Genomic DNA, 24,546 nt, shown 5'->3' on the forward strand with positions numbered 1-24,546 from the left:
GAGCAAATCCACCAATAAGCACAAGACCCACCAAGGTAGAGCAGGAACTTTGTCACAGTACCTAAACATGGACTTAGGAGTCTAGCTTTAGGTTCCTAGGGTTGAAGTGTTGGCCTATGTAATTTCAGATGGCTGTATTTTGCCCTAACAAGACTTCAAGTCCCCCTGATAAGAGATCCTCAAGAGAAGAACCTCCTGCTGAGCCACGCTTGCACTGTCTGATTTTACTGCTGAGAAAGGAGAATGCTGGCCATCATGTTCCTGCATTGGTGAAAGGTAATGCCAGTCTTTCCCAGGTCCCTCAGCGAAGAGCATTGGTATTTGGGCGTGCACCAGACTGAAAAGCTTCATTTAACAGCACCATGTTGCAGTCAAACCCTTCCAAAATATATGGGCTTGACCTTAGCTTTCACTAAGTAGCATGCACCACCAGACTTGTATATGAATCAGCCACCACCATTAGATCCACATTCTGTGTATCAGGTAATCAAACTATGCAGTAATTTGGTCTTTAGCCTTCAGTTTTTGGACTCCTCATTGCCCAGGTAATCATGGTGGCCAAAAGTATCCATCTGCAACTGTGCCAGAAGACAGTCCCTCTTCCTATCCGATTCAGACCTTGACCTTGTGATCCACCTATTTGTGACGCCCAGGCTTGTTTATTTCAACTCATTCTATACCTAGGAATTCATATTTTAAGGACAGGAGAGACTATTAGATCATCTAGTCTGTATAACACAGGGCAGAAGATTTCACCCAGTTTTTACACCTCATAACTGGCGTTTGATTAAATCAACTCTTCCAGGAAGGTATCCAGTCTTTACTGAAGACTGCAAGAGTTGGAGGATCCACCACTTCCTTCGGCATTTTGTTCCAGTGGTTAATCACCTCACTGTTAAAAATGTGTACCTTGTTTCTAATCTGAATTTGTCTGGCTTTAACTTCCAGCCATTGGCTCTTGTTACGGACTTCTGCACTAAGTTTCAGAGCCCGTTAGTACCTGGTATTTTCTTCCCTTGAGGGTACTGATACAGCGCAACCAAGTCACATCTCAGTTTTCTTTTTGATCAGCTAAACAGATTGAGCTTCTTAAGTCTTTCACTGCAAGGCTTCTTTTGCAACCCTTGACTCAGTTCTGTGGCTCTTCTCTGCACCCACTCCAATTTTCTAAAATACTGTATGCAGTAATCCGGTATTGTCCTCACCAATGCCACATACAGAGGTAAAATCACTTCCATATTCCTACTCAACTGTCTATACGTCCAAGGATGGCATTGGCCATTTTTGCCGCTGTGTCACACTGCAAGCTCATGTGCAGCTGTTTGTCCACTCTGACCCCTAAATCCATTTGAGTCATTGCTTTTGTGCTCGGTACTCTAGGTTCTCTGTCTTCATATGAAGTAGCTGTGAATTCATGAAGCCAGATGCCTGGCTTAAAAGGCTCCAGCTGCTGCAAATGCAGCAGCCCTTCTGCTTAGCAACACAGGTTGAGCACAGGTGAGCATACTGCCCTGGCTCTCTGCAGTGGCAAACAGAGTCCAGTTCAGAGTCTCTATCGTGATATTCAAAGGCCTCCAAGGGTTTGGCCTTAGCTCCATGAGAGAGACCCCTCCCCCTGTGACCATGTTGTCCCACATCTATCTAGCTATGGAACAATTAAACTTTTGACAAATTGGGAGACTAGGAGCTAGAACTTGCACTTGATCCAGGCCTGGACAACAGCTCTTGTTCCTGCAAGGGGTGAGGCTGAGGAACCTCAGCATATTCAAAATTTGTCTCTTTGACTTGGCTTTCCCTCAGCAAGGTCTTCACACAGGTGCACGTCTCCACTCGTCAGACATATGGCCACCTGCAAAAACCAATGCCCAGTGCTCCTTCTACATTCTGAGAAGAAAGGGGGGGATTGTTATTGTTTTTCTAGTTTTAAATCCTTGGGACGGTATCAGTTACTCTGCTGACAGAGCGTTCTCAGGGGCCAGGCCCAGACTGCGGAAGGAACTAAGGACCATCGCAGACCTTCTGCTCCAAGTGCATTTCTTTGACTTTGCCTCCTCCAATATAACCATAGAGCAACATGTATCTGCTGTAAAAAAATCCAAACCCAGTTCTCCTGACTCAACACAGGCTTCTCCCCTTGGGGAGAGGATGAGGGAACAGACATGATAGATATTAGTCATGTTGCTTAATGCATGACTGAAGGTGCTCAGGTAGTATGGTGATGAATGAGTATGGTGGTATGAGAACTTACATAGAATAGAATAGTGATGGGGCCATATAAGTAGCTAGAAAGACAGAAGGGATGTGTGCCCCATGACCAAAGAGCAGGAGAGAATCCTTGGCCAAATTCTTCTAGCTACTGCCTGTCGGGGAAGATTGACTACAGAGAACCCCTCCCGTCACTGGAGTGAGTGTCTACACTGAAGTGTATAGCAGTGCAGTGGTGCCATTGTGGCGGTTTAAGTGCAGACATAGCCTCACTCGGCACCTATTTTTTAAAAATCGTGTCTCTTAGCACATAGGTATTTCTTGGTGTACGTGTGCAGTGGTAGGCATATGCTTTGGGCCAGATTCTCAGCTAATGTCAATCAGTATAGCTCCATTGCCTTCATTGCAGCGATGCTGATTTATACTAGCCGAGGAGCTGGCCCCTCAGACTATCAGGACTGGCTTTGTCCAGTGCACAGCAAGTTCTTTACTTATTAGCTTTTCAATTTCTTTTCAGGCAGGGACCCTGGAAGCTGGTTAATTGAGTATCTATGTGGCAAATAATAACTTTCCTCTGTGCCCTGCTCTAGCAGTATCCACCCAAGGATCTCAAAGTATTTTACAAACACGACTTAAACCTCAGGGAAAGCATTACTATCCCTATTTAACAAATGGGGAAACTGAGGCACGGAGCAGCTAACTGACTTGGGCACAATCATACAATAAATCTGGGAATAGAACCCAGTTCTCCTGACTCAGTCCTGTGTTTCAATCACATCATCCGTTCTTCACTGCTTCTTTGTCCACTATAGTTATCCTCTAGTCATCCAGCCCACACTTGGGCAGAACTCCCTTTTCGCTGCAGGATTGGACCCTGTACATTATTCTTTGGGGTTTGGGTGCTTTACAGTGTCCTCTCACTAACTACCCCAGTTTGAGAATTATTCTTCTTCCTCCCATTAGTGCCTTGCTTTTCTATAGTGCACAGTATAATGCTTGAAAATGGAAAACCATAAATCACAGATGTTACAACGGGAAACACATTTAGAGGTTCAGAATGATTTGATAATGCAAAAGGTTTGTTCCCTTTTCTCCAGTGAGTATCTCACACACTCCCTGAAAACATGCTCAGGCATGACTGATTAATCATGGCAGACTAATTACAGCATTGAATCATTTTCTGCCTAAATTCCTTAGAAAAGTTACTCATTGAAGAAATGTGGTTCCTGGTCTTTCTAAGGGAATTTGAGCAAATATTTCTCTTTGAGAAGGTCACTGAGAATATGCACAGTGTTTACAGTGCTTTCATATACCCAAGCAGAAATTGGCAAAAGGAAAAATTTGAAAAGGTAAAAGATTGCCACTCAAAAATTCATAGATTCTAAGTCCAGAAGGGACCATTGTGATCATAGAATCATAGAAGATTAGGGTTGAAAGAGACCTCAGGAGGTCATCTAGTCCAACCCCCTGCTCAAAGCAGGACCAACACCAACTAAACCATCCTGCCAGGGCTTTGTCAAGCCGGGCCTTAAAAGCCTCTAAGGATGGAGATTCCACCGCCACCCAAGGTAACCCATTCCAGTGCTTCACCACTCTTCTGGTGAAATAGTTTTTCCTAATATCCAACCTAGACCTCCCCCACTGCAACTTGAGACCATTACTTCTTGTTCTGTCATCTGCCACCACTGAGAACAGCCTGTCTCCATCCTCTTTGGAATCCCTCTTCAGGTAGTTGAAGGCTGCTATCAAGCCTGATTTTCTCATCTGACCTCCTGCATAAATCAGGCCAGAGAACTTCCCTGAAACAATTCCTTTTTGAACTAGAGCAGATATTGTAGAAAAACATCCAGACTTGACCACAATCCTTAGACCAACTTTGTAAACATCTCTTTCCTGCTGTCACAACCAAGGCTTGGAGGATCAGTCCTATGGCAGGGCTGGTGTCTGACTCTGAGAGCATGGGTCGAGAGTCAGATGCCAAAGCCAGGGGTCAAAAACCCATTTCAGAGTCTAAATACCAAAGCCAGGGGTCCAAGTGGGAGGCAGAGTTCAAATACTGAAGCCAGGGGTTGGGATCGGACTTGGTGTTCAAGGGCAGAAGCCCGGGGTCCGAGTCAGGGTCGGAGTCTGGGAGTGAGACACTATAACTGGCTGGGGAGTCCACCTAGTTGCACGTTACTTCCTGGAACTTCTCTTGGGCTTAAATAGGGTGCCTGGACCAATAGGGGCCATGAGGGAAGCTGTCAGTCTGGCCTTCTGAGGTGGTGCTTCCTGTGGTGTTTGTCTCTATGGGGTCTATGTGATAATGCATCCAGCCTTATCACAGCTGCCGGGTAGCTGTGTAGAGGCATCAACCTCCTTGTGGGCCTACCTTCCATCTCCCGCAGAACCTCACACCTGCTACCCTTCACGGCTTCTAAATTGACCTGGACTGGTGGCTTATTCCAGAGCCACCTGTGGAAAAGCTGACAGTTTTGTCAAATAAGCTTTCATCTGGCCACCAGGAAATGCCACGCTGGCTACAAGGACCCCACGAAGAAGTCCAGTGTTGCTAAGGAATAATCCTTTCCTTCTCCAATACTATTCCCCTTTCCAAGGTATGCCAACTAGGATCCTACTCCTAGAACCTGTCCGTGCCTGATGATATATCCTAGTTAGTCTAAGACACCAAATGACAGTCAGGGCTGAAACAGAACACAGAGACTTGTCATTTCTTTTTGGAGTGGTTTCTTTTCATAACGTGGGGTCAGTGTCAATTGAAAATGCTAGGATGTTGGCTGCAAGGCTAAGATCTTTCTAAGAAAAGTAATGGCCAAGCCAGGCTTTTCCAGCAGCTACTTAATCCTGCTGTAAATGAATGTGGCTTACCATGCTGGTGAGGCTGCAAAACAGTGTTTTATATTCCTTGCGTGAACTTGCCATGACCCATATTAATATCTCCATAATAGAAGATTGGAAATACGAGCCAAGGGTAGATGGCAGGATGGTGTGCATTTCCGCTGAGTCTTGCTCTGACAGAATGCACCGTAAATAGCTGTGCGTGATATTTCGTACACAATCTATTGTTCTGTTCTTAGGACTGATGAATGAACTGGCAGAACGAGGACTCCTTGGGGAGGTACGAAGCAACTTACCTCCCAGTGCTGAACTGGAACCTGCATTGTGTATTCACGTGGCTCCCTATACTGACAGCTTGTTGCAGACACTGGGTATGTCAGAATGATGGAAAATCTAAGATTCTGCTGATTACAGAGCGAGATGCTGAGGTCTGCCTAATCCAGAACCCAGGATTTGCCTATTATAGGGACAGATCCTGGAGTCTTTACTGGGAATTTTCCTGAGCAAGAACCTCAGGATTTGGTTCATTGTCAATAATAATATATTTAGCACTGTACTCTGAGATCTTTTCCTAATGCTGGTTAGTGACTCCAATGGGACAACTAGTAAGGTGTTATCCTTACTTGTTCTGGGTATCAGAAATGAGGCCATATACATTGGCTTTAGGGAGTCAAAAGCTCCCCTAGTAAAAAATAGGTGTGTGTTATCAATTAGAATTTATATCATATTGTGGGCTGTAAAATCTTAATAGGTAGCATAAAGGAGAGAAAGAAAAGGACATTTTTCCATTTCTAAATAGCATTAAGCTAGGAAGGATAATAGATTTGGTATGAAAGTGAAGGGTATGGTGATCAAAACCAAATCTTAAGCCAGATCCTGGAATCTTTGCTTGGTCCTCCCCATTGAACTCAGTAAGTGTTTTGCCAGAGTACAAGGGCTTCAGGACTGACCCATTGTGCACTCAGGTGAATTCTGAAGGAAGATTCTGAGTCCAACCTGCGGACATGAAGGCCCAGCTCCTCAAAGATAGTTAGGCCCCTGTCTCCCATTGAACTCAAAGGCTTTGAGATCTGGGCTGAAATCCCTAATTGCTGTAATTGGCCTCTTGGTGCCAGTAGCAACTGATAAACCAGTACTGGTCCTAATTGCTTAACAATTGGGTTTAAGAACTGAATAGTGATAGGAGTAGAATGCGGCAAAGTTCCTTTCAAGGGATTTCCGACTGTTATGCACGTCCTGGTCATGCCTAGCTGAAGCATGGGAAACGTGTTCCATGCTGCAGAGCTACTGAGTAACCAGAAGTTGGTTTACTGCAGCCTGCATCATTGCTCTGAATTGAGTTTTGTCTCCCGTGTGATCTGATGAACCAGCTGATTTTTGCTCACTGTTAAAATAAATATATAGACACTGATATTTTTAAAAGAGAAAAGACACTGACCTAACCAAATATAAATATCTAGACATCAGTTTAAAAACACAATCCAGACTTTCTAGCTCTGATGATTTTAGGGCTGGAGAACGATTCACTGTTGGAAACAAAACTTGCTCATGTTTTGCAGATAAGCCCTTGCTTTATACCACGTTGAGACTCAGTCACTAGACACTTGCCTACGTCCTACTTTTGTATCTGGGAGGAAGCTACTCTTAGAACCCATGCTCTGTTATTCTCTGGAGAATTAATCAATCCCTCCACACTAAGAGAAAGAGGAAGTTTGTTACCCTGGATAACTAGGTTTGTTGTTTTGATCTTCTCTCTGAGCAGGAGGCAATCTCAGTGCAGTGCCAGACTCGTGCAATGTTCCTCTGGATCTTTTATGCCACCGAACCTACGCCTCGGATCCTGAAATGGAACAAGTTGTCATCCTGACACTGATTGGAAAGGAAGCCATGAAGAGTGCTGGCCATCTTCTTTGCCAAATCCTTCATCCTGGCTTCCAGAAGCAACCTCAAAACTCAGGTGACTCCTTTTCTTGGGGAAGGTTTGTAGGCCTTGGCCAGCTAAATTCTATCCAGCTACTCTTAACTCAGCAAGTTCATTTAGGAAAAGTGGTGAAAGGGGCTCTGTAACGGGGCCCACTCCTCCCCATCCTTAGATGCCCCAAGAACCTCTCAGACTCTCTCTGCTGAGTGATTTATTTACATTCCCATCACCGACACTAATACAGCGCTTTTCTCCCTTTAGCCCTTTCCCACAGGGCCAGGGAGGAACAGAAGTCTCCCTTCCTTGAAAGCTCTGCACGCACTGGACTCAGCTGGCGCTGGTTACCCCCTCTCTCCCCCAGTATGTCCTTCCTGCGTCCTTCTCATAGCCTCTGCAGCTGGACTAATTAGCTCTTCCAGCCTGAGCAGCTAAACTAGCTTGCACCTCCCTAGTTAGCCTTTTCCAGGGGAGCTGATTGATGCCTAAGTGATCAGAGTGCTGCCTCACCTGCTAGCTTCTAACACTCTGTCCCAGGCCCTATCAGGTAGATAGGTGTATTTATTTATCTCCCTAAAGAGTCTGTGAATGTTAGTGAGTGATCTTGGCCCGGACGGGCATCATTTGTCTGCAGTAGGTTTTGAATCAGTTCAAGGATGTGCTAAGGTTCAGGCTAGCTCATATATGTAATCCGAAACAGTTTGCCCAGCCCTCATATTTAGGAGGCAGGATGGTTCTGTGGATAGGGAACAGAACAGGGGAGTCAGGAGACCTGAGTTCTACTCTAGTTCTGCCACTAGCCTCTTGTGTGACCATGGGCATGTTACTTCACTGCTTTGTGCCCCAGTTTCCCCATTGGTACAATGGAGATAATGACACTGACCTCCTTTGTAAAGTGCTTTCAAATGTATGCCTGAAAAGTGCTATATAAGAGCAAAATAGTATGATTATTTTATTAACTGGCACTAATTGCACAGAAATTGTTATGAAGTAAAAAACAAAGTACTCCTTAACATAGGGTCAGAGTCTGGCAGCCTGGGTCTCACTGAGTAGCACGCTACTCCGAGAGTAGACTTGAAACCAATGGGCGTACCCGCAGAATATGATACTACTCACTGCGTGCAAGGGTTCCTGAATCTAGCCCATAGTAACCTCAGCAACATACAATTATGTATTGAACCTCCAAACATCTTGCTACACAGAAAACAAGCCTAGTTTGCAAACATAACAATAGTTAAGTTATTCTAGTGACAAGTCAATGTTACAATGGAGTTGATTACTATAATTAATATCCCTTAAAATGAAGCATTATCAGAGCAGTTACAATATCTATAATTATATACTATGCTGTATCAAAGCACTTAAATATCATTGTATTCCCAACATGTCCCTTTCACCTGCTCTACATTAAAGCCTTTCTTTAATCAGACTGCGGCACTTGATCTCCATGCGTCTCTGCTGATGTGGCACAGGGTTCTTTATTTCCTAGGTAGCCCATTCCTGGCTCTAATTATTAGCCATTTAACTTCCGAGAAGTTGTATTGTTTGAATATACTAAGTTTTAGCCCAGTGTGATTCCAAACCCTGCATTGCACTTCCTGGTGGATGGGAGGGATAGTGGAGACCAAACAAGTTTGGAAGTTCCTGTCTGCTAAAGAAGATCATAAGACGAGTGTGAATGTAAGACACTAGCAGAGAACAGCCTCTAGGAAACACAAGCTACCAATTAGTAATTAACAGGTTTCTCTTTTCTTGCAGAAGGACTTGACCCAGGGTTTGAGCTTCTGAGCCTCAAGTGGTTGCACCGTCTCACTCGGAGTCAGGCCAAAGAAGTAACCCCTTTTGAGGTGGGAGATACCTCCTGGCAAAGAAGCATCAATATGCTGATGTCCAGCCCAGCTCTCATCTGTGCGCTGCGGAGAGTCAGTGCCTTTGGGGTTCTTGCTGAGACCCTGAAGAAGCTGACGCTGCTGGGAGACAAGACAAGCACTAACACCAGTGACCTTCAGAGAGTGATGGCCTTGACCCCAGAGATGGCCTTCAGGCAGGCAGTCCTCTTCTTCACCGAGAAAGAGTTCATAGCTGGTAGGAGTTGTTCTTACTGTTAACAGGCTTTGCAGTTAGGCAGGCCGTGGGCAGCTTACTGAGCACAGACAAAGGAGCCTTTTTGCTGTGTGTTCCCGTCAAGCAGGATAAAAAACACAGTAAATTAAATTAATTCAGGGTCAAATTCTGCACTTGTGTGCATGTGTGGGGCTCCAATAAAGTCACTGGAAGCCATATTGGTGAACATGGAGGTAGGTTTTGGCCCTAATAGTCTAACACAACTTTGCACCCCCATTGCACCTTTTATCTGAGGATCTCAAAGCACTTTATACTACTAAAGAGCCTTTACAGTCCCATGAGCTAGGTAAATAGTATTATAGCCATTTTGCATGTTTATATACGCAGACATGGAGATGCAGAGAGCCTAAATGGCATGCTGAAGGGCTTACAGTAACAAAGTCAGGAATAGAATCTAGGAATCATGACAACCACTCATTTGTTCTGACCACTCGCACACCCATTAGACAAGCTTCCACACCCTACAGTTGTAAGGATCCATGTGATCTCATAAACTGCTGCATAATGATTGATCACATGACAGAACACGTGATAGCCGTCAACCTCTATAGGGTTTGACAACATGTAAAGTAGCAGACATACAGTCCAGTGCCTGGTGTCCCTATACAGACAGACTCCTTAGGGACTAACTCAGTGATGCACTGAATCCTTTGTTTAGGATTTCTTTCTGAACAAAAGGAAAAGGAGCTCATGGAAAATGGATGGCACTGTTGCCAAAGGCTCCCCAAACATGAATGATACTTGCTGGCACTAACGCATCTGTGTAGTAAACCTACTGGTTTCCTTCCATAGAAAGGAATGTGCAGCCAGACCTGCTTAAGCCAAATCACTTTGCATACAGTGGTTTTATTCAGATTTGATGCCTTGGAGTAGCAAAACCTGGAGCTCACTCTGTTACCTGTAATATGAAATCTATCAGCAAGTCACTTAAGAAATCCTGACTCCCAGCACCAAAGGGTAAATAGTCCATAATGCACATATGCTATAAGATCATATGCCATTTTCTGGGTACCCAGAAATGATAACTGTGTGTATTGAATGAGGAGAAGGTGTCAGAGTTCCATAAACTCATTATAAATTCCTTATGAATTATAATAACCCTCTATTTCTTCCTGTTTCTGCACATTTGCATTACTGCCAACTCAAGCTTATATGATCCTGTCAGATGCCTACAGTGCTTATGTAGTGCAGAACAACAGTGCAGTCTAATACAATCGCAGACATGAGCTGTGTTGGTGTCAAAAAGTATAGGTACATGCTGTTGTGGTGATCTGCAAATGAACTATTCAGGTGTTTTGTGTTTAGAGTGGAGGAGCATGAAAAGGGGGTCTTCAGTAACGGGATGGAAGCCAGCATCTCAAAGTTAGATCTCCCCAAAACTGAGTATAAAAGCCACTGCGAGTTGATGTGGTATTGACCTGCCTTAAAGTCCTGGTGCAGGAAAGGTTCAGGCAGGGCTGTGAGATCAGCTTGCACAGGAAGGTGGTGGTTACAATCTCAGTTTGCCCAGATAGGCCATTGTCAGTGGTAAAAAGGCAGCACACATACTACTATTAACCATGACTCCAGCAGCCAGCAGGAACTCTTTTACAGGGTCACTCTGAATTCTTTCCTCCTGTTGTTTTCTCCATCGGGGGTCTTTTATTCTGAAGAGCAATTCTTCCCTTGGGTGGTTTGCAGCTGTTTAAAGCCCACTCCTATTGCCATAGTACATATAGTTACAATTCTGATCTCAACAAGCAGTCGTGACTATCACACTAGGATTAGTCATAAAAAGCACATCTCTTTCCCTTTGCAGATTGCAAACGTCGCCCTGCTATGAAGTACCTGCCACCATCTGTCAGAGGTTCCAGGGCTGAAGGTAAGACCAGAAACATGGGCTCAGTTTGCTTTCAAATTATTCCCTATTCTTAAAATAAATATTGAAAAAATTATAATTCTGCAGCCTTTTGTCATATGCATCACCACTGCATTAATAGACCCGGGCTGCAGTTTACAGTCCCCTGTGCTTAGGAAGGACGGGGGGCAGGTCATTCTCTGCAAGGGGTACCATGATGGGAGCAGCTTTAATTAACAGGTCAGGGTCCATAGGAGTCCTACTGTGGAGGCTGCCACGGAGTATGCTGAATCAGTGCCCTGGTGACACCCTTTCCTTGACCATGGCCCTTCCCTCCTCATTTTGTGGGCTAGTGGGCTTCAGGCTGCTGGCCCAGTGTGGATTGTTGGTGATTTGATCACTGCAGCCCCTTCACTGGGTGGTGCCAGCATGAGGGGCCTGCAGCTTGGGTCACATCAGCTTTCACTGGGGGACGGGCAGGCAGGGACTTGCACCCTTGCTCTTGATTTCTGTTACAATATCATTTTGATAGACCAGCATCAGGAGTGGGAATAAACCAACAGTTCTGCAGATGGAGTAGAACACGGAAGGCGACCTGTGCACAAGTTCAGGCTGACCCGTGAAATGGTGCGGAAAGTGGCCAGCCTGGGTAATCAGAAGGTCCAGACTCCGTCCTTTGCTCGCTGACCACAGGGTGGGGACACCTTTCACTCTAGGAGCCAGTTCAGAAGGGTCCCTAGCCGTCTCTAGTGGGAGCTCCTGTCTGTCCAACTCTGATAATTGTGTGTTCCCCATGGCCATAGTATCTAAGCACCTGACAGTCTTTAATATGTTTATCCTCACATCCCCCATGTGAGGCAGGGCAGTGCTATTATCTCCATTGCACAGATGGGGAACTAAATGACTTGCCCAGGGTCACATAGGAAATCTGTGTCAGAGCAGGGTGTTAAACCCAGATCTCCCGAGTCCTAAGCTAGTGCCCTAATCGCTGGATAATTTACAGTGCTTTCTCTTTACATCCTTCCTCCTGTCCTGGACAGAGGGGCAGTCCCATCTAGGGCTGTCAAGGAATGTAGGGCTAAACACAGTTCCAAGAACAGTCGGGCTCCCAAAATACTCAAGAAAAAAATAGGTGCTATGGGGATGTGATCACTAAGGGTGTGTCTGCATAGCAGCTGGGAGATGTGATTGTCAGCGTGGGTAGAGAGCTTGAGCTAGCACATGGAAAATAGCGGTGTTGACATTGCAGCATAGTCAGCAGTGTGGGCTAGCCACCTAGCTCAGACCTAGCTAGAACCGCCCCGTATACCCTGATGTCCACACCATTTTTTATAGCACAATAGCTTGAGCTGAGCTAGTGCCAGACTGTCCATGCTGGGAATCACACCTCCCAGCTGCAGTGTAGATATACCCTGAGAGATTACCAGAGAGCTTCAGGGTCAGATCTCCCGCTTAGTCCTGCTTATTATTCTACCAAAACAAAAAATAGCCATGGAAAGAAACATAGGTCTTATTAAAAGGAAGTGATCCAGCGGGTAGGCAGCTCCTAGATAAAGGGCTGTGGGAAATGGAAACCACGCTGTAATGAAGTCAAAAGGAGTGTAATGACTTAGTCTGTTGCTAACAAACAGGATTTCCTGGTTTTGCTTTTTAAATCAAATGTAATGTTTGTTAAAGCGGCCAGACTGAAACCCCGGGAGACTGAAGGCCTTTACTTATACTAAAAGTATAAAGTTACACTTCACTAAACAGGCAGCAGCAAAAGCTTCCCCAGCAACATATCCAAACAATTATGGTGAGGGATGTTCTATAGGGGCCTGAAGGGAGTTCAGTCTCCTTGGCCCCTTCACTCCACTGACCCCTCTGTTGAGAATGCCAGTAATGGGGGACAGTTAGCTGGTTTTGAGACCTGTCTGCTGTAGCTGGACTGAGATCCACGAATTCATTCTATCAAAGAACCTTCAAGTGGTAATAACACTGCTCAGCCCTTGGGCATTTAGGCTGGAGATCAACCAGTAGCCTAGAGGTGAAAGACTCCATATTCCATTGCCCGTCCCTTGAGTCATCCAGTCCCTTCACAGGGAATGGTTTTATAAACATGAGTCAGGTTTCAGAGTAGCAGCCATGTTAGTCTGTATCTGCAAAAAGAACAGGAGTACTTGTGGCACCTTAGAGACTAACACATTTATTTGAGTGTAAGCTTTCGTGAGCTACAGCTCACTTCATTGGATGCATACTGTGGAAAATACAGTGGGAGATTTTATATACACAAAAGAAAAGGAGTACTTGTGGCACCTTAGAGACTAACCAATTTATTTGAGCATGAAACAATGGGTGTTACCATACACACTGTAAGGAGAGTGATCAGGTAAGGTGAGCCACTACCAGCAGGAGAGAAAAAAAACCTTCTCTAGTGATAATCAAGACGGGCCATTTCCAGCAGTTGACAAGAACGTGTGAGGAACAGTGTGGGGGTGGGGGGAATAAATATGGGGAAATAGTTTTACTTTGTATAATGACACATCCACTCCCAGTCTTTATTCAACCCTAATGTATTTCTCCCCCACCTACTGTTCCTCACACGTTTTTGTCAACTGCTGGAAATGGCCCGTCTTGATTATCACTACAGAAGGTTTTTTTTCTCTCCTGTTGATAATAGCTCACCTTACCTGATCACTCTCCTTACAGTGTATTTTCCACTGCATGCATCCGATGAAGTGAGCTGTAGCTCGCGAAAGCTTATGCTCAAATAAATTTGTTAGTCTCTAAGGTGCCACAAGTACTCCTTTTCTATAAACATGAGTGTTAATATGCCTAGACATTTTGGTAACCTCTCCAGCGCTGTTCCCTTGAACATTCCCAGAGCAGCAGTTCAGATGGAGGGCCCATTTTTTCCTAGTTTGTTGATAAGGTCATAAGCGTCCCAGCACTTGAGTTAAGGCAACTGAAGGCGCAATATATATTAGGGGTTGTGAACAATGCAGCTGCTTGTTTCTGCATGAGGTTTTCCATGGACTTCCAACCCTTGGGATTCCTTTGTAGCATTTTTCATTCTGTTACCGGTTGTCAAGCTGCGTGGTGACTCAGAGTGCTGGCCTTGTGACCAGTGGTGAGCTGGAGCCGGTTCGCACCTGTTCACGCAAACCGGTTGTTAAATTTTGAAGCTGGTTTAGAACCGGTTGTTAAAGGGGTGGGCAAACTCCTGCCCACGGGCCACATCCGGCCCCCAGGACCGTCCTGTCTGGCCAACCTGAGTTACCAGCTGGGGAGACTCCCCTGGCTGAGAATCCCTTTTTAATTTTTACTCACCCGGCGGCGGATGCTCCGGATCTTTGGCGGCACTTTGGCGGCGGGTCCTTCACTCGCTCCTGGTCTTGGGCAGTGAGTCCTTCACTCGCTCCAGGTCTTCAGTGGCACTTCAGTCGGGTCCTTCAGTGCCACCGAAGACCTGGAGCGAATGAAGGACGTGCCACCGAAGACCTGGAGCGACTGAAGGAACCGGTTCTTCAGATTTTGGCAGCTCATCACTGCTTGTGACTGAATGGTCTGTTTTATACAGTTATCACTAAAGCCCTGATGAGGATATCAAAGTAATTCATCTGTCACTTTTCTTCTGGAGGTGGGGGGCTGGAAAACAGGGCTCCAGCAAACTACTCAGTTCACATCAGGTGCTCTGGAGCAGGGGAGGTCAGAAGGCGATGGCCCCATCACTTTTTACTGACTGTAAGGGTGAGCCACAGGGTGGAGGGGACAGAGAGGAGCGAGCAGAGGGCAGGGTCTTGGGGGGAAGAGGTGGCGTGGGAACGGGGCCTTGGGGGAAGTGGAAGTGCAAGGGTGGGGGCTCAGGGAGAAGGGGCTGCATGGGGGCAGGGCCTCAGGGAAAGGGGCGGTGCTAGAGTGACCGCTTGGGAAGAAGGGGCAGTGCACGGGCGGGGCTTCAGGGGAATGGGCAGTGCAAGGGCGGGGCCTCAGGGGGAAGGAGCTGTGCAGGGGGGCTGGGGCCACGGTTTTGGGCGCTGATGGCCCCCCTCACTTTTAGGGAGCTTCCACTGTTCCTGGTTCACATGTACCTTGAACTGGCCTTAAGCTTCCCATAGCTGCCCAGTGTAGGCCATCGCAGGTACCCTGTCAAACAGGAAAACCATTTGTACCTAATATCTCATCAGGGGGCCTGACTCTCAGTTATACTAAGGCCCTTGACACTGCTCTGGTAGTGTAAAGGGGCCCTAAAGTGGGTGGGAATTGTCCCTGAGAATACTCCCTATTCAGTGAGCAGAGTACGTGGACTTTGACAGGATTTGTTGGTGTTCAGCACTTCTGAAATCAAGCCATGTACGTCCTGATGTGGTATTTGAAAACAAAGCGTACATCATGAAGAGCGTCTGTGTAACTGCCATATGTTGCAGTACAGCAGAGATGACAATACTCCCAACTGCTGTCCCAAAGCAATGCTCACTTATTAAAGTCAATTCACTGTTCTTCTATAGGGGGAGAGACTCGGAGAGGCCACGCAGAGCCATTGTTCACCTACATGCAAGCAGGTGAGGAGGGCAGGGTTCTCTCTCTGTTTCACTCTCTTAAACATAGTTGTTGTTCAGCAAATATTCCTGGGGGGAAAGTGGGTTTAACAAGGCCTTTGTGGAGCCAGCTTGGATAGATACCAACAGGGACCAAGGAAAAGGATGACAGTTGGAATTGCACAAGATGTTACCCTGGGCTTGAACACAGACAGTGATATACACGCCCTTGTCTGAACATCCCAGGAACCTGACATGTGCTTCTCTTGAGGTTGTATTGATTTAAAGCCACCCACACACCCAAAGGAAGGAAACACACCTCTCCAGTTTAGGAGTGTATATGAAGACAATGCAGCAGTTTGGCTTCAACCCCTTTAAAGCAACACCAACTTAGACACTTGGCCAAACCTTGGCCACCAGGATGGGAGTTGAGAGTATCACAGAACAGAAGAAAAGGTAACAAAGGCTAGAAAAGCATTGGCAAAACCTGGGAAGGCCAGAGAGCAGTCAGAAGTGATGGGGGAAGTCAGCCTGGACCTTTGGGGAGCACCAGAGGCCTACAAATTAAGGGTTATAGTAACACATGATCAGCATGGCGAGTCCCCATTGATATGTGGGCAATTAACTGATTGAATCTGGGACAGTGTATGGCTCTTAGGGGAATCTGAAGATGTCAGTTTTGCAGGCTCATCTGAAGGTAAGAACATGTGCATACCTTCAGGTGTGGATAATTTATATACATATGTATAAATATGCAGCACATATAGTTAACCACATACCAGAAAGAATAGGAATGTTTGCCCAGAAACACAGCAGATGGTGAGTAAAACATCTTGAGGACAATGACTACTTATGTAACAATATGTAATTTAGATTGCCATTCTATACACCAGTAGCTGTGGGTAGCAGAGAGGTTTGCCTCTGCATAGCAAGCTGTTGCTATGGCATTTACCTTTCTGTTCAAGGATTTTGTACAGAAAATATGAGATCCTATAATGTCAGAGCTCCCAGAAGAAAATGGGTTAATTTGTCTCACTGAGGTGTACACAGAATGAGGGGCATGTTGTTATTTTTTATCTGGCTCCAAATTGCTCTGTGTCATGAATCAATAACATGTCTCTTGCCATTTGTAAAGAACTCCATGCATCAAATTATATGTAGTATCACTGATGCTTCATTGCATTGACATCTGTATAATCAGTAACATGGTGCATAGAAAACATAAAGTGACATCTGATGTACGCAAACAGATAATAATGGTAACAGTATTAGCAGCCTGCAATACTTATTATTACATGCTTCATGCTAGCTGACATGGTTAGGCACCAGGAGCTGACGGGTCCCAGTTCACTGTTTCTGACATTACATTTTGCCAACAAGTCTTAAAAAGATGTTATCAGGATAAAAATCATAATTGTAGTCCTAATAATATGGTGCTTTTGATTACAGAGACTGATAGAATTTTAAATGGCAGTTATGTAAATGTCAACACTTTCACAGTTTGTTTGCTTTATGCATTTCACCCAGTGAGGACAGTGAAGCTAGCCTGATCAGTTTCACTTTCCATTTCTAGTCAGTTTCTTTTTGTGGCTCTCAGGCATAGGCACAGTGATGCTGAGCTCGGCTCTCAGCTCTGTAGAGGGAAGTTTGGGTCACACACAAAGTGATTTTGGCTCAGATCCTCAGTGATATTTAGACATCTAACTCCCACCAAAATCAGTGGCAGTTTTGTGCCTAAGTACCCTTAAGAATCTGAGCCTTTAGACCTAAGCTATTTGACAGTGCCCTTCTAAACAGCATAGTCCTAGTAGGGAAACAGAAACATGGGATCTAAATAAAGAATGATAAGGATTCAGTGGTTGCCATAAGGATTGTATCTTATATCCTGTGGTAACTTTGGCTTTGTTCTGATCTTATATTACATGGAAAAGGGGACTCGATTATCAAGTTTAACATATGCAAAATTAGCATCCCACATGAAGATCTGATATGAATTGATTCTGGATCTACAAACTTGTGGTATAAAATGTTTGGAACTATAGGTAGTGCTCACAGATATTCAGTTATCGGATAGAATCACCCTTCTGGCCTTGGCTGGTCTGGATATATTTTAAAACTAAAATATTAAACCATACCCACAGCCTTATTCTGTATTTGTTTGGTTCTGTCAATACAGTCCTATGGACTGCATGCCAGCTGCTTTTAAAAGTCCTTGTTCTTTAGATGCCTATCTTAGCTGACAAACGATTACGTTGTTTGCCTTTAAAATTACTGAGAGTGAGTACCAATGCTCAGTGCTTTAAACATCTTTGGTTTCACTGTAATGCTTTTTTGTTACAGGAGCCCAGCTTCTTTGTACTGTGTTGCTGATCAAACCTGGTGTCTGGGCTCATAGCCTTGCTAGAATCCTCCGAAAACTAGACCTAGAAAAATTCAGCCTTGTTGGGATGAAACACATAAGCCTGAAACCAGACATTGTCTTAGGACTCCTCTCATCCGAAGCTAAACAGGTTTGTTAAAAAACAGGCAGATCTACAACTGCACTAGCACTTAAAACGATCCAGCTGCAGGATGTGCTGATAGAATCCATTCCTGTTAAAGCAAAAACTCCAGTCCAAGATTCCTCTGTGGTTGTCACAGGTGAACTCTACAAAATAATTAAATCTGCACTGGGTGTCAGATAGAAAGAGAGCTATATCACATGGCACAAAGAAACAGACCAGGTTTCTCTGAAAGAAAAATTCTGAGCACTTGGGTGACATGCAGATGCCATTTAGGAGGAAACCTCCCGTGAACTGAATAAGTTACTAAGTAAACTTCCTAATTCATAATGAGTCCTATTACATTTCCAATCGAAGCTCAACTGTTGAGGTTCTAGAGTCTTTAAAAATGACCTGCAAGTAAAACAAAATTGGGCTTGTGTCTTTTTTTGCTTGATAATAAAGAGGCATGAACATTGTTTTTTCAGTTAAGAGAGAATTTATATTTTTGCTTTTTTTTTTAACATTAGAATTTCAGATTCTCTCTAGCCTGGAAGACTCTGTACTGACTGGAGAGCTTGTGAAATGACGACATGACAAGAGCCAAGAAAGTAAAAATGTTAAGCAACTGAGACCGGAAGGGATTTTTATTTTTAAAATCTTTAGATTTTATTGGTTTCATTAACATCTATTTAACATCACTGTCTAATAACATTCTAGATAGATGAGGTCTTTGTTAAAGATCCAACACTCCCTCCTGATTGGGGTGTTTCCATGCTGCATAGTTCCCTGCCTACCCTGTACATACCCCAGCAAGTCAGACTGCCTAAGCAGGCCTGCTTTGCTTTCTCCTCAGAGGCTATAAACAATGTACTTGGCCATAGTTCTAAGCAAGCACATTGATTCTCAAAGTGAAAGCATTATGGAAAAAACATATTAAAAACCATAAAACAACCTACACACATGCTAATAAGCTTACCAGAGATCACTCCAACTCCAACGGCTCTGGCAGGAGTCAGTCCTTCAAACCCCACCAAAGATTTTTTCTGTGGCTGCGTGGCCATAACCACCATGGCTCAGAACAAGCACACCCTTGCATCTATGGGTCCCTCCTTTATACAGTTTGGGCCTCTGATCTTGTCCCTGTGAAACGGATGATCAGCAGACAAAGGTCCCACCCTCAGGGCAAAGCTTCAAAAGGTTGAGTTCTTGCATAACCAAAGAGGGTACATTTGCATACACCTACCCGTAGAGATTTTGAGAAACCCACATAACTTTAAAAGTTCATTCTTGTCTGGAAAATCATTTGCTTTGAAGCTCTTTACCCCCTCCAGGGTTTACATCTGCCATGTCTCCCCCCACAGGTGTTATGTCCAATCCCACAATAACACAGAAACATTTGCATTTTTAATACAGTGATCTTAATTCAGGAAGATTGAACTTAATTCAATAAGGTTTGTCCTTATTGCTCTGTCGCTATATTCTAAAACAGGGGAAATCAATTATCTTTTTGTCAAGGTCCAAATTTCTTAGTCAAGGTGTAGTCAAGGTCCAGACTTCAGAAAAAATAATAACAATCATGATAATAATAAGTAAATTAAAAGATTTTGCTGACTGTTCAAAAGTGTCTGACCTGTGGTCTGCATATTGACTACCCCATTCTAAAGTAACAAACAAGCAGGCGGGAAAACTTTTCTTTAAAGAAAATAAAGAGCACTCTCAGCCTCTGTTTCTACATCATAACAAAGGCAAAAAAGGCACAAACCCATCTTTTACAAAAAACTCCTTGCAGGTCACCATTAAGGGAGATGTGGGGTTATTGGGAGTGGGTGGTAAGAGCTGTACGCAATTTGAGTATATCATAAGATTAAAAAAATAAAGAGGGGGTGGTTTTTCTTTGACCACCAGAAACATACATGTATTTGGACGGCTATTTAAAAAGATCCAGTGTCTCTCAGAGACGGAGGGGGTGGGAAGCTTTAGAGAACTGTTGTTTCATCTGAACTTCTTGACTTATTCTTGTGTTTTTCCAGCTCTCCAGAGCAGCTGCTGAGCATTGATTTAGTTCCTTTAAAGAGCTGATGACTAATGAGTTTAAATATTACAGAGTATTGTTTTCTTGTTCATGGGAAAAAGCGGGTTTTATTATTTCGGCAGGTGAGAAAGTGGAGATAATAGACTGGCTGTAGCAGTGGGGAATGAAGAGCAGGAAGTACTGTATACTGTTCAGGGTTCTGATCCCCATTCATAGACAATGACTGAGAGTCTTTCAGCCGTGAGGCCAGCTTTTCAGAAGAGCCCGGGGTCAGATCTCCAAGGGCTCAGCACCCACTGTTGGGGCCAGACTTTCACAAGAGCTCAGCTCCCAGTTAGGCACCTAATTAAAGGGGCAGATTTTCAAAAGCACATTTTGGGTGCTGGACTCTTCTGAAAATCTGGCTAAGTGTCACAATGGGAGTTGCTGGCTGCTGAGCCATTTTGCAGCTGTGGCCCTCTGTAAATGCCTCCATGGGAGCTGGGCATCTTTGTAAGTCTGGCCCCGACAAAGGGCCAAATGTTCCAATTGCTGAGGGTCCTGCAGCTCCTAGGGAACCATGTGCAGTCAATGTGCTGAGCTCTTTTGAAAATCTGGCCATGAATTTTGGTGACTAAATGGGAGCTGAGCACTTGAAAACCTGGTCCTGACTGCAAGTGCTGAACCCTTCTAAAAGTTCTGTCCGTGATCTCCCATCTCCTTCTCATTTGGGTCCTGATCCAAAGTGCACAGAAGTCACTGAAGGACTCCTATGGGTTTTGGATTAAGCCCGTAGGTGATATTAGGTTTATTCTGACATATACATACTATTCGAAGTCAAATCAGATTTTGGCATTTTTCCCAGTAACATGACAGCTACTAGTGTGTCCTTTCTTTTTCTAAGGTATTGGTTACATGCATGCCAAATAATATCTACAGCAACATGATCACTATTCTGACTTTGTAATCTTAAATACTAACATAGAACAGCTTCTTTGAGTTACTGCCCCATGGATGCTCCACCAGAGGTGGTGTGCACACCTGTGCACTCTTGATCAGAGAGTTTTGTCAGCAGTGCCTGCAGCTCCGTGCCTGCGTCCCATGCCTCCTTGGGCACTGGTATGAGGGCATATAGGGAGGGGTTGACCCACCACCCCACTACTTCCTTCCAACCACGCTGGCTTGAGATGGAGTTTGCAGTGTCCGCTAGCTAGCTGACACAGCTGGTTTATTTTTTATTTTATTTTGTCTTATCTTGATAGTATTCTTTATTCCTTTTTTTATAGTACAGTCTTGTGCTTTTGGGAGGGGGGAATTGCCCTTTCCCTTTTTTCTTTGCAATCAGGGCCTTTCTGCTCTTGGCTCCTGCCAGTCTGTGGTCTTTTCTGGTAGGTTATGCCCAATAACCTGGGATTCCAGTTCTGCCAGACTTGCCACAGGTCTCTTCTCCTCAGTAATGAGCACTCCAGCTGCCTCTGCTGTGTTGGAGGGTCTCGCATCCCAGCCAAGTGTAAGATGTGCTCCAGCTTCAAGAGCAGGAACCAGGAGTATCTTGATTCCCCGTCCTCCATACATCAGCCTCAGTCACTCACAGCACTCCAGTGGCTTCCTCAGCTCTGTCAAGCAGATACCATAGGGCAGAGACCCCACTCCCCTGAAAGAGAGACCAAGAGGAGGGAAAAGTCACCACTAAGACCAGGGAGCAAAGAGACCTCATGTCCCAGTGCAAGTACTGCCAAGGCTGTCATGGTACCAAGATGCTGGCACCACCAAGAAAGTCTTCTACTACTAAGCTGCTTGCCATGAAGCCTTCCAACAAGTAACCCCATGTGGCTGCTTCATCGGATCAGACTTCTCCAAATTGAAGGACCCCTGAAAGGGCAAGGACTCTTTACAAAAGTTGTCTTCACCCCACCTGGTACCATTTCCCTCTACCCATAGCTATCAAAAGTATACAGACCAACCATCTGTACCATCTTTGGTACCATCCAGGTTCCTCTCTCATGAGGACCTCTGGGTTATGGAAGAGCCCTAATCCCCTCTGTTGAAGAGTATGCGGGGGATTTCCCACCAGTGCCCACTAGAACCGGCATGCCCTCCAGCACTGTCCCATACTCATACAAAGATTAATCTGTTGGTTACAACATGGCTGCCCATCTCTCCTCAGTCCCCTGTACCCATCCGAGCATGAGTAGTGGTGCCTTTAGCTTCTCCACTGGAGACAGGAGAGGACATTTCCTTGGACTCAGCCTCCATTTAGGATTCCATCCCTTTCGAATTCCAGACTCCTCCTTTGAGACCCCTGTAACCAGTCAGCATATGACCCATCACCTTTGATAGGAGAATCTCTGGGTCCCACTCCTTTCCTTTATGCCCCCCCTCAGTGGGCCTTATTGAACCCTTGGGCCCCTTACGATGACCAGCTCTATAGGGTGCCCTCATGCAAAATGACCTGTGAAGATCAACAGCCATCGGCACTTCAGGATTTTCTTCCTCAAGAAAAGTCTCTGGAGAAACAGGACTTAAGGGTAGAGGAGGAGACACCACAATCCTCCTCCTGTCCAGACAAGGCAGCTCTGCCTCCTCTGCCATCCTACACAGATTATTTCAAGGCTTTTCAAGACCTAAAGAAAGGCTTTAGTGAATCTGTTTTCCAGCCTGTACTGAGTCACCTGCTCAGCACCCTCCTCTGTGCTGAGATACTACTCATAAATTCCCTGACGTGGAGCACCCATAGGGATAGTAACTCAAAGAAGAGAGGTTACTTGCCTTCTGCAGTGACTGGAGTTCTTCGAGATGTTTTGTCCTTGTGGGTACTCCATCAACTGCTCTCCTTTCCCCTCAGCTTCGGAGTCCTGCTGGGCTTCGAGGTTGAGAAGGAACTGGAGCAGTGGCAGGCCTTTATACGGGAGCACAAAGAGTTGTAAGGGTGCAGGCACAGACCCGTGAGCACTGATGACTAAATGGGTGTGCACATTGTCTCATGGAGCATCCATCTCGAGGAACTCCAGTTCCTGGACAGGTGAGTAACCTCTCATTCTTAGTAACTGTTGGCCAATGGCACATGATACAAATGTTTGCTGTGGTTTTCTAATCACATTAGTTACAATAATACTTTTTATCTGAAGATTCAGGGTCCATAGTAATGTTAATCTAAAAATGAACATGAAGGCCAAATCAACAGAGCTGAAGTTCTCCTTCAGATCTCAGCCCCAACCCAATGAGAGTGGATCTGCACTCAGATGACTACAGTAGGCACAAATTGTACCTCTTCACTCATTAGGTCTATTCCTTGTGTAGATTCAGAATCCTCTATTCAGACTTTGGGGGATGGGAGGAAAGATTTTGCTGCTTTTTAGTCCTGCTAGGCCTGCAGAACCAACACACAGCTGGATTCTGATCTTTCTTGTGCCTTGAGGCAATTGTTTACTAGGTTCCAATCAGCTACACATGTGCTACACAAGGCTGTCACTGAAGACTGTGAGGTTTCATGGGAGTAAATGAGGGCACTGTTTGGCCTATAGAACCTTTACTACTAGTGTCAGTGCACCAGGAGGAAAGAAGCCAGCTTGATTATCTGGTCCCAGCATGAGTTTTCAGTGTCAATAGTTAGAAACATCACCTGAAAATGAAACACATTTGCTAGGGAGCCATTGCAAGACAATAAATCTAGATCCCTGGCATTTGTACTGGGTTTTTTTTCATAATGGGACCGTACTTTAAAATAATAGCACTAACACTGTTAAAAAGTTTTCAAACGGGATGTTTTTTCATTGAGAAATTACCTTTATTATATGAAAAAAAATTGTAAAATTCTGTTATCCTAAAAAAAATTCTTTTGCCAAAAGTCTTTTGTGACATTTTAATTGGAATTTTTATCGACATTTTTATCAAACATGTTTGAAACAGGTATTGAAATGGATATCAGCATTTTTAATTTGCCAATGACATTTAGGTAATGCGCTGGTTAATATCCTTGATAAACAAATTTCTATCAAACATTTCCAAAAAATGAAAAATGAGTCTGTTTCACTCAATGAAACAGAAACACATTTTTGAAAAAATTGAAATGCAGTCTGAAATTCTTGATTCGAAAAATTGAAATATATTCTGTGTTGTTAAAATTCTTCCACCAGTGCTCAACAGCACTTTTTTATCACAGCACAGCCTTGTGAAATTTTTCTATATATATTTTCAGGTTTCAGAGTAGTAGCCGTGTTAGTCTGTATCCGCAAAAAGAAAAGGAGGACTTGTGGCACCTTAGAGACTAACAAATTTATTTGAGCATAAGCTTTCATGGGCTACAGCTCTCTTCATCGGTTGCATGCAGTGGAAAATACAGTGGGGAGATTTTATATACACAGAGAACATGAAACAATGGGTGTTACCATACACACTGTAAGGAGAGTGATCAGGTAAGGTGAGCTATTACCAACAGGAGAGAAAAAAAACCTTTTGTAGTGATAATCAAGGTGGGCCATTTCCAGCAGTTAACAAGAACGTCAGAGGAACAGTAGGCTGGGGGGAGGGGGCGGGAGGAATAAACGTGGCGAAATAGTTTTACTTTGTGTAATGACCCAGCCACTCCCAGTCTTTATTCCAGACTCCAAGGA

The 24,546-nt window shown here is 44.6% G+C and overlaps 1 protein-coding gene across 1 annotated transcript in view; it reads left to right on the plus strand.

Moving 5' to 3' along the window:
• Positions 1-24,546, plus strand: part of DNAAF8 (dynein axonemal assembly factor 8) — a 147,930-nt gene that overhangs the window by 105,417 nt on the left and 17,967 nt on the right. The window contains exons 18-24 of the mRNA XM_077827455.1: positions 129-276; positions 5,283-5,414; positions 6,806-7,000; positions 8,720-9,046; positions 10,884-10,946; positions 15,410-15,463; positions 17,780-17,949. Coding sequence (XP_077683581.1) covers positions 129-276; positions 5,283-5,414; positions 6,806-7,000; positions 8,720-9,046; positions 10,884-10,946; positions 15,410-15,463; positions 17,780-17,949 — 1,089 coding nt within the window. The remainder of the gene's footprint in view (positions 1-128; positions 277-5,282; positions 5,415-6,805; positions 7,001-8,719; positions 9,047-10,883; positions 10,947-15,409; positions 15,464-17,779; positions 17,950-24,546) is intronic.

The sequence above is a fragment of the Eretmochelys imbricata genome, chromosome 10 (genome assembly GCF_965152235.1).
Source record: "Eretmochelys imbricata isolate rEreImb1 chromosome 10, rEreImb1.hap1, whole genome shotgun sequence".
Classification (NCBI taxonomy): domain Eukaryota; kingdom Metazoa; phylum Chordata; order Testudines; family Cheloniidae; genus Eretmochelys; species Eretmochelys imbricata.